This window comes from Scardinius erythrophthalmus, assembly GCF_964197995.2.
Source record: "Scardinius erythrophthalmus genome assembly, chromosome: 13".
Taxonomy (NCBI): domain Eukaryota; kingdom Metazoa; phylum Chordata; class Actinopteri; order Cypriniformes; family Leuciscidae; genus Scardinius; species Scardinius erythrophthalmus.
Window position 1 is genome coordinate 10,190,497 of NC_138233.1, and position 12,354 is coordinate 10,202,850.

Consider the following 12,354-nt stretch of genomic DNA (forward strand, 5'->3'; position numbering starts at 1 on the left):
ATTTGGGAAGCGTTTGATAACCTGCTACTAGCTGGACGTCTGACAGCATATTTTAAACAATGACAAGAGAATGCAAATGGGCACTTTAAAAAAAGCCATAGAGGCTTTTGATATAGACCACCTTCAGGTGTGATAACAGATGTCATTAATCAAAGATTCAACATACTGTAAGAACGTAGGCTCGAGTTATGCTAGAAATATGAAGCAGTTTCTACACATTCTAGCAGCTGGCTAATTTGGACACACTGCAGCAGGAAATCAGTTTGGCTGAAGATAGTTTAGATTTATATTTAGAGACCATGCATTCGACTTGCAAATCACTTCCTAGAAAATGTTTCAGTGATGTTTAAGGTTTAAATTTAAATGTAATCTTTCGAAGACATATTATTGGGACATATAGGCCTGGTTTTACAGACAGGGCTTAGATTAGACTTAGTTCAATTAGGACATTTAAGTAGCTTTTATAAGCGTGCCTTAGAAAAAGAAGAAGAAAAAAAAAAACATTACTGGTGGTGTGCATCTTGAGACAAAACAATGGAACTGAATTTTTTTTTAAGATATGTCAGTGCAAATTGCTTTCAGTTAAAACAGCTCAAACATGCATTTTAGTTTGGGACTATAGGCTTATGCTTGCTACAGACTGCGATTTCGGCAATAAGACCATTACTAATTTATGTTTGGAGATGTCTGCTTGTATGTTCTGACACAGTCAGAAACTTATAGCAGGCTCAAGGTCGCTGTTGAACCGCTCTCACTGTACGAAGTAGGAGATTGGTCATCATCTTTCATCTGGGACAGGCCAAAATCATACAATGTGTACTGGGCAATGGGCATTAAGCCTTGTCTGTGAAACCTGGGGAATTGATAATTGTATGCAGTTTTTGTTAGTAATCCGGTTATAAAGATCTCATTGATTTACATTACAAGCTGTAGGAATTTTATTTTTTGACCATTTAAATATCAGCCACAGCATCAAATTGCATCTGTTTAATTTGGGCCTCTAAAAAAACATTTTTTTCCTTATCTAGTATGAGCTCTATATTCTCCTATATCATACTATAGGCTATACACCATAAAAGCCTGATGTAGCCTATCAAATATGATACTCAACTAGAATTTTTTGGGGTGATTTTGTCTAAAGGTTCAATCATTTCATGTCAAGTTTTACAAGGTTAATATCTATAAGCTCTTAAAGTGGTGTGTTGCAATGACGTAGAATAAAAAAGGAAGGTTTTACGAAAGTGACGCTGAATTGCACGTGACCGATAAATTCATATTTTTACAATTGACGGGCAAATTTCAGAGAAGAGGGTTCTTTTGGAAGTCACATTTGTTGTATGATTTCAACAGATCTCGCCTTTTCTCACACCTTCAAAACAAATTCATATTTGATTACAAATGACAATGTATGTATTTCCATTTGTTGTTTTTTTATTTTTCATTTGAACCAAGAATGCCAATGTGTAAAACAGCAATCAGCAGATAACTCCCAAAGCATTACATAAAATACTGATCACTACAGTCATTTTCAGAAATGAAAAGAGAAAAAAAAAAAGTTTTAAACCCCAAACCAGCACTAAATCCACAAGAACTTCTGACATGCAATTAAGTTGCAATAAACATACAAACTGAATCATAAACATCCGTCATGTGACCTCCGGTGACCCAACACAGCGTTGTTTATAAATGCAGATCAGCTTGGAAGTGACGTCAGTTACATAAAAAAAAAAAAAAAGTCGTCACTCATCCATGCGTGATAGAAATGTGTATGCATGGCTAGAACACAGCTCAAGAAGCAACACTTTACCACCCACTGCGATGACTAATGTGAAAAGCTTTTTCCCTGTTGACCAGTCAAATCACCGAGCAACTGCATTTGAGGTCATGCGCATCTCGCAACCAATCAAGCATCATCCTGCACTTTCACAATCAAGGTTTTATTCATCACAAGAGAAATGTAGTTAAAATGAACGCAGCAGCGCTGATATGTTTTTCTACCCACAGATATATTCAACAGATGAGCTGATAATGATGAACTCATTAGCTAGCGTGGCCTTATGAGAAATATCGATCACTGTGATTCTGAAGCTCCTTCAGGGTGCTTGATCCCATTTATCGTTGGAGGTGCTCAGCGGCTCATAGATTTCTGGCCCAGTCCATCCACACCCATTTAGCCCAAGAGTTCTCCATCTCTTAGCGAGCGCTCCTCCGAATAAGAGGCGTGTTGATTCATTTAATCAGTGTCTGAGTCATGGAGGGGTATGAGGATGGGAAGGAGGAGGAGAAGAGAGGCCTAAGGCCAGTCTTCTGAATTTAAATACAGGGCTGAAGATTGAACTCGCTCACTCTCAGCCTCTCGTTCACATTTAGCTTTGCCCTGCTGCTCCTTGAGATTACTGAGGGCACTGAGATTGTTCTCTCTTTTTTTTTTAGGCAACTCTAGTCACTGAGAAAAGCAACTAGTTTGAAGTTTCACATCGTCACTTTTTTCACACAGGACCTTTTTTAGAGATAGAAAGCATTAATATTCACCAAAATTAGTCTATTTTACAGTTAATCAAAGCAAAACAAAAAGTTATCAAAAAGTTTATTAGGCACAGCAAAATACAATGACTTTGGTCTTGAGACTTACACTAAATCAAAGCCTATTTTTCTTTTATAGTTTCATACCAAAACACAAGTATTGCAAGTGTTACAGTGAGAGTTTGCATAGGCATGAAGAATAGAAAAGAAAAACAAAAATCAGACAGTAATGGGCAATATCAAAGCCCTTAGTGTGAAATATATAAAAGTCTTCTTGTAAAATACACTTAAATGTTTTAAAAAATACACACTAGTCATCTAGAAAAAGGGGAAACGTACACAAACTGTGAGGGAATGCCCGGAATTTAATGTATGCCCCTACCTGTCCTCGGGAAGAAATCTTGTGTAAAGATTGAGCAGATTAATGCATTCGTGTGTAAAAATATAACATTTTCTATATAGACCTTACTGCACTCAGCGCACTCAGCATACTCAGCATAGCCACTGCTTATGGAAAAAAGGCAGATTGGTGACTAAGGTACAGGAATGCGTTTAAATGTGTATTTGCTAAATCTGACTGATTTTAAGGCTCAATCTACATCTGAAACATAATCTACTGAAATGCCTTAAGGGCTGCTTAAATACTATCCATTGCTTTGAACTCGCTCAGGGCCTGCACAGGGTTGACGTGCTTCTTTTGAGAGGACCGCTTCACTTTGTTGGTCTGACCATCGTCTTGCTTCTCGCGCTTGACCAGCGGCTTCTTTTCGGGAGCTTTCATCCTCCAGGAGATGGCGGGCATGTTGAGGTTTTGCATTCCTTGAGACTTCTGGTACTTGGTGGAGGCCACGTAGGAGGCTTTCACAGTGGACACCACAGAATTCATCAGATTCTTGGCTGCCTGAATCAGAGACATAGCACTGTCCACCTGCAAATAGGAAGGAAATAGAAAAGACCAATGAATTCCCATTCCCATGACACTTTCAGCCATTTATGATTGTTTATGGATATTTCACTTTTATAGAATTTGATAAGAGATTTCAGCTTGCATGTCAGGCACTAATTTTTCAAATAAAAGGATTTAAATGATTATACTAGCTTGCGGGCAAGTTCTACTCTACACAAACACTTATAAAAGCACAATATCTATTGGAAATATATTTATAATTTAGCTTCACTATAGAATTCTCTTTACTTTTCATTTTAAAATTCCCTGATATGACTTACCCCAGACACCACAAGCTCTCCACCCAGATTCTGCACCTCTGCTTTGACTTTACTGCAGATATTGAGCTGGTGACAGTAAAGGGCGATACGCTGCAGATAGGCCAACAGATCCTGCTTGCATGCTGAATCTGGACACTACAGGAAAAGAGAGAAAAAGCAGTTGCTTACGGTCAAGCATATAAATATGTCAATAATTCAAAAAGTCAATGGGCAACATATTTAAACATGTTATAATGTTCTAAACGAAGCAGTGGGTGCAATTTTAAAAGTTATTGTAGCTGAAAACAAAAATTGGCCAAAATATATAAAAAAAAAATTAACATGCAAGGGTTTTGAAGTTTGTAAAAGATGGGCGTTTCAATTCATTTGCTGGAAATTTGTGGCACTTTGAAAAGCAGACTTTGTGTTGGCCTAATGAAACGGATGCACCATTTAATAAACCTGACAAAGAAACACAGCAAAACTAACGCCGACTAGCGTCTATACAGAGTTCTACTGATATCTAAAATGAAAAGCGCACACAACGCGGTGGTTGTTTTGATGATCTTTGACTGTTGCCTGTGGATACCCTAACGTTCCAGAGTCACCTGTCCAGCTGCATGTGCTAGTCAAATTCATTCAATTCCCCATTGTGGCAGGCGAACTGGCCCACCAAGGGCTCACAGCCAAGCTGTCCTTATTTTAGTAAGTTTTAGGGTAGTAGACTACTCTGTTGCAAAATTTCCGTTTAAACGTTTATGAAATCAGTTGTTGTAGACAATGATCCTGCTCATTTCTACATTTAAAATAAAAAGCATGCACTGCAGTGCTGCCAACCAACTGAATACATCACTAGCCCCATTAACCAGTCATTGGTTCAGTAAAAAGCACAGTACTTGATTTTTCCCCATAGTTTGGTCATCTAATACCAATACCTCACCATGCTTCACCAGTCTCCAAGGTAAAAATACTTTCTTCACGGTGATAATGTTCAAAGAGTCTGGCCCCGACATCTCTGCATTGAAATGCTTTGAACGAGCAGGACTTGAGGGTGCCTGCCTGCACATAATTACACAAAGCCAGTTTCCCAACAGTGCCTTTATCTCAATAACTCTCCGCCAAATGGCGTAAAGCATTTGGAGAAAATGTAAAATTTCCATTATTTTAAACAACAGCTAGACTGTAGATGCATACTTATGTCGCTTAGGGCTGGAAAGACACTCACAGATGTCATGTGCATAATTCTGCAAAGCAAAATGCACCAATTATGATTATGTAAAATTCTGCTGAATGCAATTTAAGACCTCAGTTATTCAGCCAAGTTAAAATAGTGCTTAGTTAGCTATGATGTATAAAAAAATGGGGCAAGAAAATCCAGAAGACGTGAAGTACTCATGACAAAATTATGAATTTGAATTAAATCTAGATAGTCATTTAATATGATTCTTCCATGTCATAAAGATGGAAACTCGAGTCCGCAAAATGGACTCGAGTTGGACAAGCCACAAAAAAAAAAAAAAAGACTTGCGAAGTTGCAACTTGACTTGGACTTGTGAACAACTGACTTGAGACTTGACTTGGACTTGAAGACAGACTCGTAAAAAACAAGTCATTTTGGTACGGTATTTTCGATTACGTTCTCTCTTTACTACCCCACATGACAGCATGAAAACATTTTACTATTCATTAATTCCCTATCAATATGTGCAGCAGCAAACACATCAAGCCAGCTTTATTATATTGCACATAAAGCATCTGAAGGCATGTGTATTCATCACCAACTGGAAAAGTGCTGTTATATAAATGAACAAACAGTGACAATATAGCCAAGTCTTAACTTGAAATCTTTGCTTTTTAAATTAAATGACACAATCAATTAATCCAAAGGGAAGCTGCAGTATTGCACAGTTGTCAAGAAGCTATCCATTTTCAAGTAGTACACATTTCCATGTTCTTTTCATGCAGTATATCCAAATTTAAGTCAACTTGCATATGGACTGGACGCACACTTTCATGTGCATTTTATGACCCTGTCCAAATCAGATCCTGTCTACACAGATTGGACTTGAGTTGGGGTGCATTATTTTATCGCCTTATCACAAACGAGACACAGGCAGGAATATTGTTATTTGTGTTGTTTACTGTAACGCTTGTTCATGCATGGGTTTTGTTACCGCTGGTGCTCACTCGACATTACCCATCCCTGCTTGAGAACTACAGCAAACTACGGCAACTCAAATAGCTCAAAATACACAGCACATTATTTTTTCTTGTGGTGACCGTCCCTGCATTCCAAATAGTATAATGTTATATATAGTTTAAAGGTTTAATAGTTTTTTTTGTGTGTGTGTGAATAAAAATGTAATTACTGATTTAAGTAATAATTTGTGTGCTACATAATCAAAAACTGATTACAATGCCTAACAACTCATGAATAAAAAAAACCCTCATGATTAAAAAGACTGAAGAAGACTATACAGTGACAACATTGATTAATTGAAGGATGAACAGGCAACTATCTTACATTAAATTCAAATATAATTTAAAAAAGAGAGCATTTGATAAGAGCATTTTGCCAAGTGAGCTCTCAACATCCATCTATTCTAATGTTTGAGGTCAGTAACTCCAGATAAGTGAAATATAAAGCCAAACTTGCAGAGATATGCCTGTGGGAGATTTAACTGGAGATCCAGCAAAATACAGAGTCGGAGTCAGGCCATCTTCACTATACTTTCATAATCATCAGTCTGTCTATACACCCCACTGAGAGAGAGAAGGGCAGAGAGACAGGCACAGACTGTTAGAGACAAGAGAGAGCGACAGGGAGACAAAGGAAGATGTGAGACAAGTGGGCGAAACAAGAGTGGGATGCGAGGAGGAACAGGGGAGAGAAACAGGAAGAGTGAGAGTGATGAAGAGGGCAACATGCTGCTCATCTTTCAATGAGACGCCTTACAATTAGCAGCAATCTGATCACAGTATTTCCCTAAATTTTTGCTCATTCAAGGTAAAGTGAGAGATTTAGGTGCTACTAGAGGCACTACATGGAATGCAAAAATAATTGTTTGCAAACTGGTTTCCATAACACTCCTACCAGTAAATGAATGGTTTAGTTGTAGGATAGACATTTATATGTTTATACTACATAAAAATAACAACAAAAAATAGTAAATGTCAGGAATATTCATTCATTGGGTGCACCATTCCTTTAAGAGACACAAATGCTTTAAAAAGTCACTTTCTTGGCCAAAGGAAAAAGTCTGTTCTGGGTCTGCTTCACCTACAGTATTAGCTGACTCTGACTGCAGGATACTGTAAAAGCATTTTGTGCCTAGGGTTGGAGGAGAGGATTACATTCACAGCAATACAAAGCAAGCATTTTCCTGCCTTTAAGGGCTTCTCACCCCTACATCTGGCATGTTGATCCAGCAACAAGTCTGGCTATGCTGTGAGCCCCAGCAGCGCTGCTGGAATATTCAGCGGTATATCTCTGACTGCTTTGACGTTCGCAGTTTCCACTCCAGCTGGCTCAAAGCATTCTGGGATTTGTAGTAAAGATTATCCAGCTGGGCACATCATCACTCCCCAGCGGGAAGTCAGGATGTCTGGCCATGTCTGGGCAGAACTTCTCCCTCTCTCTCTAGTTCATCATAAAGAGCCAGCAGAGGCACACAGAAAGCCAGAGTTCAAACACAGAAAGCCAGAGTGTCCGCCTCTTATCTGCTTTACTATTCCACCCATTATTCCAGCAGTCATTAATAAAGCCCCAAATTTATATCAATCACTGAGCTGCTTTTCTTCCCAGGAGCTAGAGAGCTTACTGCAGAGGAAGTCAGACAAACAGCAGAACGAGGCAGAGAGAGAGAGAGAGAGAGAGAGAGAGAGAGAGAGAGAGAGAGAGAGAGAGAGAGAGAGAGAGAGAGAGAGAGAGAGAGAGAGAGAGAGAGAGAGAGAGAGAGAGAGAGAGAGAGAGAGAGAGAGAGAGAGAGAGAGAGAGAGAGAGATGGTGGTGGAGAGGATGGTGGTGGTGAATCAGAACAGAGCCCTGCTAAAATGAAACCTGCTAAGCATACCAATTAGAGGCTCGACTCCTGTTTGAAACAGCTCGAATTGGCCCTTTGAAAGCATCACTTGTGCATGCTCAGCTGCTGAATTCATCCAAGTTGAACAGGAAATGCAGCCTGCCTGCCTGACCTAGACGCATGTGAATACTGCCGTGCAAAGGCAAAAGACCGTAACTTCGTTTTTGGTCGAAAATGAGTTATTTATATTTTTGGCACATTCAAGACCTTCTTTATCATGTGGATAAGTATCTTGAATAAATTCCGTTTATTTTTTCGAGAAAATAATGATTTGTCTTAACAGTAACTTCCAAAAGCCCATGAGAAACCAAGGCAGAACACCGTAACATCAGTTACCGCTCTTTGGCTTTGTTTTGGAACGCTCAAATTACGAGTTACGGTGCTCTGCCTTTGTTTAGCCGCGCGTCAATATGAAGTTACGGTGCCGGTGATTAATCAAATAATGCTACCTACCAGATTGTAAGGTTATCTGCCTTTGTTTTAATGTCCATTAAAATAAAAATTACGGTGTATCCTGTGTACTTTGTACAGCTGCCATCAGTCGCTCTAACTTCTGATGTCCTCAGAGCGGTCAGAACATTTAGTATGGTCTGCTCCATCGACAAACGTGCGATTACGATCGCGAAGGATTATGCAGAGTTGACAGAAAAACGTTACACATTGCCGTATCAGATGAATACAACCATGAATTAAAGCTCGCAAACTAGCTGGCAGAGTGCCAAAACTTCGCCTTCAGCCCCGCCCTAAACGCGGTCGAGTCAACGCTGGACTAATAGGAGGTATTTTGTCATGTCAAATGTATTAAAAATGCCATCAGAATGCAACCAAAGCACAGGATAGCAATAAGTAGATGGCTATAAATAATTGTAAATCATACAAAATAAATGCCATGATCACTAGATTTTATACAGGTGTGTACTATAATGATTTTGTTAATGGTGATCAGCAACTAAATATTGATAATGTGGAAGTTACTGCCTTTTGCCTTGGTATGACCTCTCACTTTTTGCTGACAATACAAAGGCAGAGTACAGTAACTTTAAAATAGTGGTCAAAAGTCAAGTTTGAGCTCAAGATTTTTTTATGTATATAATTTCCATTACTAAAACATCTATTTGCCAAATTTCCAGTGTCCTACCTATAATTAATTAAGCGGGACAACTAAAAATCTTTAAAGTCATTTTTCTCAGTTCCACACTCTAGCGACTTAAGGTCTTTTGCCTTTGTAGGGCAGAATACATGATGCACATGTCAAACAAAAGTCCTCCCTGCTTGCTTAAAATATTTTCTTCCTCCACCTGTGAAGGCCGCATGCAGATCACATGCAGTTTTGCCAATGTAGTCAATTACGCAACCAATTTTCGGTGAAGAGATGTGCTAAAACAGCATTTTTTAGTTGTTGTTTTTATAGTGTCCCGGTAAGACCCTTATCAGGCTGGTCCAAGAGCTGATTCTGCATTCACCTAGCCTAGAAATCTAGACGCACCCTAGCGGCAGCAAAATGTATTTCGCAGCCTGGGTAGTCTAGCAACTCTCAATAAACCTTCTCGCTGCAAAAACCCAGATTGGGTCAGGCCAATCACGTTGTGTATAGAGTAGGCGGGGGCGGGCTTAACATACACGACAGAGTTGCGACGGTTACCTGGCTGCTGCTACTTGAAAACAAAGAATGGCGGCTGCTGATGGAGAACAACGGTCTTTCGAATCGGCTTTGGCCGCGACTCTGGAGGACTTGGAGTTAAGTTTTTCTTTGAGAAAAGAGCAAAGAACGACACTTAAGTCATTCTTAAAAAAAGGAAGATGTGTTCGTCGTTTTGCCAGCCAGATATGGCAAAAGTTGAATCTATCAACTAAGCTCCGCTGTTGGGAAAACGCTCTGGTTGGTTGAAGCGCTGTCCTATTGCGTGCAGAGGGAATTTGAAAGACAGCCGTTTATCCCGCCCCTCGGATTGAGCCGTGACTATGGTGAGTTTCCAGACCTAACATCTTGATGTAGGTCTGGCTTGCCAGGCTAGCATTTACCCATCACTTCATTAAAAATGAGCAACTTCTGAGAAGAGTGTTCTTAGGAAACTCATATAACCCTACACAGTGCACACTGTAACCTTACAATCAACTTCAGCCCCCACTTCACCCCCTTAAAGCAATGTAAATTCATGCACTTAAGACATATTACCTTGCTTGGTCGCAGACTTTGGACTTTTATAAAATAAAATAAAAATACTTTAAAAGGAGACTCTGATTCTGGTTGAGACGGGACTACTGAAATACACGTTTTAATCATTCCCAGAAGACTTTTAAAAGATTAAAGTTTGTTTTTAATTGTCCATTTAAAAAAAAAAATCCTAAAAGGGACAGTTCACCATTAAAAAAAAAAAAATCCTAAAAGGGACAGTTCACCATTAAAGAAAAAAAATCCTAAAAGGGACCGTTCACCATTAAAAAAAAAAAAAAAAATCCTAAAAGGGACAGTTCACCATTTAAAAAAAAAATCCTAAAAGGGACAGTTCACCCAAAAACCAAACCAGTATGACTATTTCTTCTGTAGAACAAAAAAACCCACAGATATTCTAGTGTTCAATGTTGTTTTGGATCCCACTGATTTTCATTATTTGGACAAAAATGGTTAAAGCATTGTACAAAATATATTTTGTATTGGAACAACATGAGGGTGAGCATGAGGTGAACCATTCCTTAAAGTTCAAGCTGTACTGCTGTAGCAAGCACGTTTCACTCTACATATTCATAAAAAATGAATTGTTGAAAGAGACAGAAAATGGTTGACACTCTCTCTCTGCAAATATGTACATTATATTGTGTAAATGATGTGCTGTCCCCTCTGGCATGGAGGTAAAAAAAAAAAAAAAAAAAGTCAACTAGACCCTGAAAAAAAAGTTTGAAACAACGAAAACAAGGGGACAGCCACTATCGGGATTGATGAGCGGAAGAGAATAGAGGTGTTGGAAAAAATAACGGATTTCACGCCTCAATGTTAAAAATATCCAGCTATAAAAGTGAGTAGGAAGGTCAGGCCGCATCGCAGAAAATGTCATCTGGCCTGCTGAATTCCATTCTAAATGGACTGCGGTAGTAGAACAGCACGAGCAGGGTTCTGACCTTTCTCAACACATCAGGGAAGAGAAATGCCAGTTTCCCGTATTTACTGACATGGCAGCATTTTAATGTAGAGCAGCCGTGATTATAAATGGAGCATCTTGTGTAATACATTCTTTTGTGGGTTATGCCCACTAAAGCCTGAGGAGATACTGATACGCTGTTCGCTCCACTCCTCTTGAGAGGAGACGCAATGAGTTGTGTTTTTTCTCAACTAAACAGAGCAGATGACATATGGAGGTGATTAGAGCAGTGATGAAATCGTTCTGCCCACCCATAGGTCTTCAGCGAGAGAATTTCCATAGATATCATTACCTGGTGTTTATATCTGTCCCAAACCACAGAAAGAATTACCAATTGCCTTGCGCGGTGACAGACTTGCCACATGCCTAAGCCAACATATGAAGTTTAAAGATTTTCTACAAAAGAACAATGCATGTCACTTAAGATATATAATTTTTTTTAAAGGTTCCTGGAAAAAGTGGGATAAAAAAAAAAAAAGCAAAGCAATCTCCAGAGGTAGGAGGAAAACAATACTTCTATGAGTCTCACTTGTGGACTTTCTGCATGAAGGCGCCCTCTGATGTAGAGTATGAATGAAACAAATTGCATAAGAGTTTAGCACTCCATAATACTAACATCACCCTACTTTGGATTAAAAAAAGCAATTGACAGTTTAATGTATATTTCCCATTTCAGAACTAGCAAAATAATTTCACCTTTCTCTCTGTATAGTGACAGGATGAAGGAAGTGAAGGTGGGTGAACAGGTAGGTGGTTTTGCCAACTTTTGTGCTCACCGTTGGAAGAGACTCATCGGACGACATGATTTTTTACGGCAGTAGTATCTGCACGCTGTCTCTTTCGCTTTATGACAGATATTGTATTACAATATTGTACGCCACCTATTGTACTTTGGGATGTGAACCAGGTGCTGCCACTGGATTATTTACACGTCATATTATCATGTGTACTATTCGTTTTAAATATTACAGTTATCGCGATATATTGTCCCACCTTTAATTAACACGATATCTATATTTCATGTTTTGAATATCACGGTTATCATCAATAATGGTATATTACAACTCCTCTACTTCATAAGCGTGTGCATAGAAAAAAAAACACATCTTCCACAAAACTGCCTTGGTCCATCTGAAGGAAGACCTAAATCTTCATAAAAAGAACAGTAAGCAAACTTAATCTTCCATTAACATCTGCTGGAGACAGTTTGAGACCAGCACAGGTGGAGATTTGACGTACTGACTGTGACCCATAGAAGAAAAGAAACTGCAAGCTTGATCTTCCAGCACATCTCTCAGGTGTGAACTTATTCTGGATTGTATTTACAGGCTGTGCAAACAACATGCTGAAATTAGGGCTGCAACGATATACCAAACCCACGATTTGAATCACAATTCGGTTTGAAT

General features: G+C 39.0%; 1 protein-coding gene across 1 annotated transcript in view; it reads right to left on the minus strand.

Moving 5' to 3' along the window:
* Window positions 1-1,439: 1,439 nt before the first annotated feature.
* Window positions 1,440-12,354, minus strand: part of ctnna1 (catenin (cadherin-associated protein), alpha 1) — a 141,708-nt gene continuing 130,793 nt past the window's right edge. Inside the window, exons 17-18 of the mRNA XM_081383345.1 lie at window positions 3,751-3,885; window positions 1,440-3,451 (exon numbers count right to left, since the gene is read on the minus strand). Coding sequence (XP_081239471.1) covers window positions 3,161-3,451; window positions 3,751-3,885 — 426 coding nt within the window. The 3' untranslated portion in view covers window positions 1,440-3,160. The remainder of the gene's footprint in view (window positions 3,452-3,750; window positions 3,886-12,354) is intronic.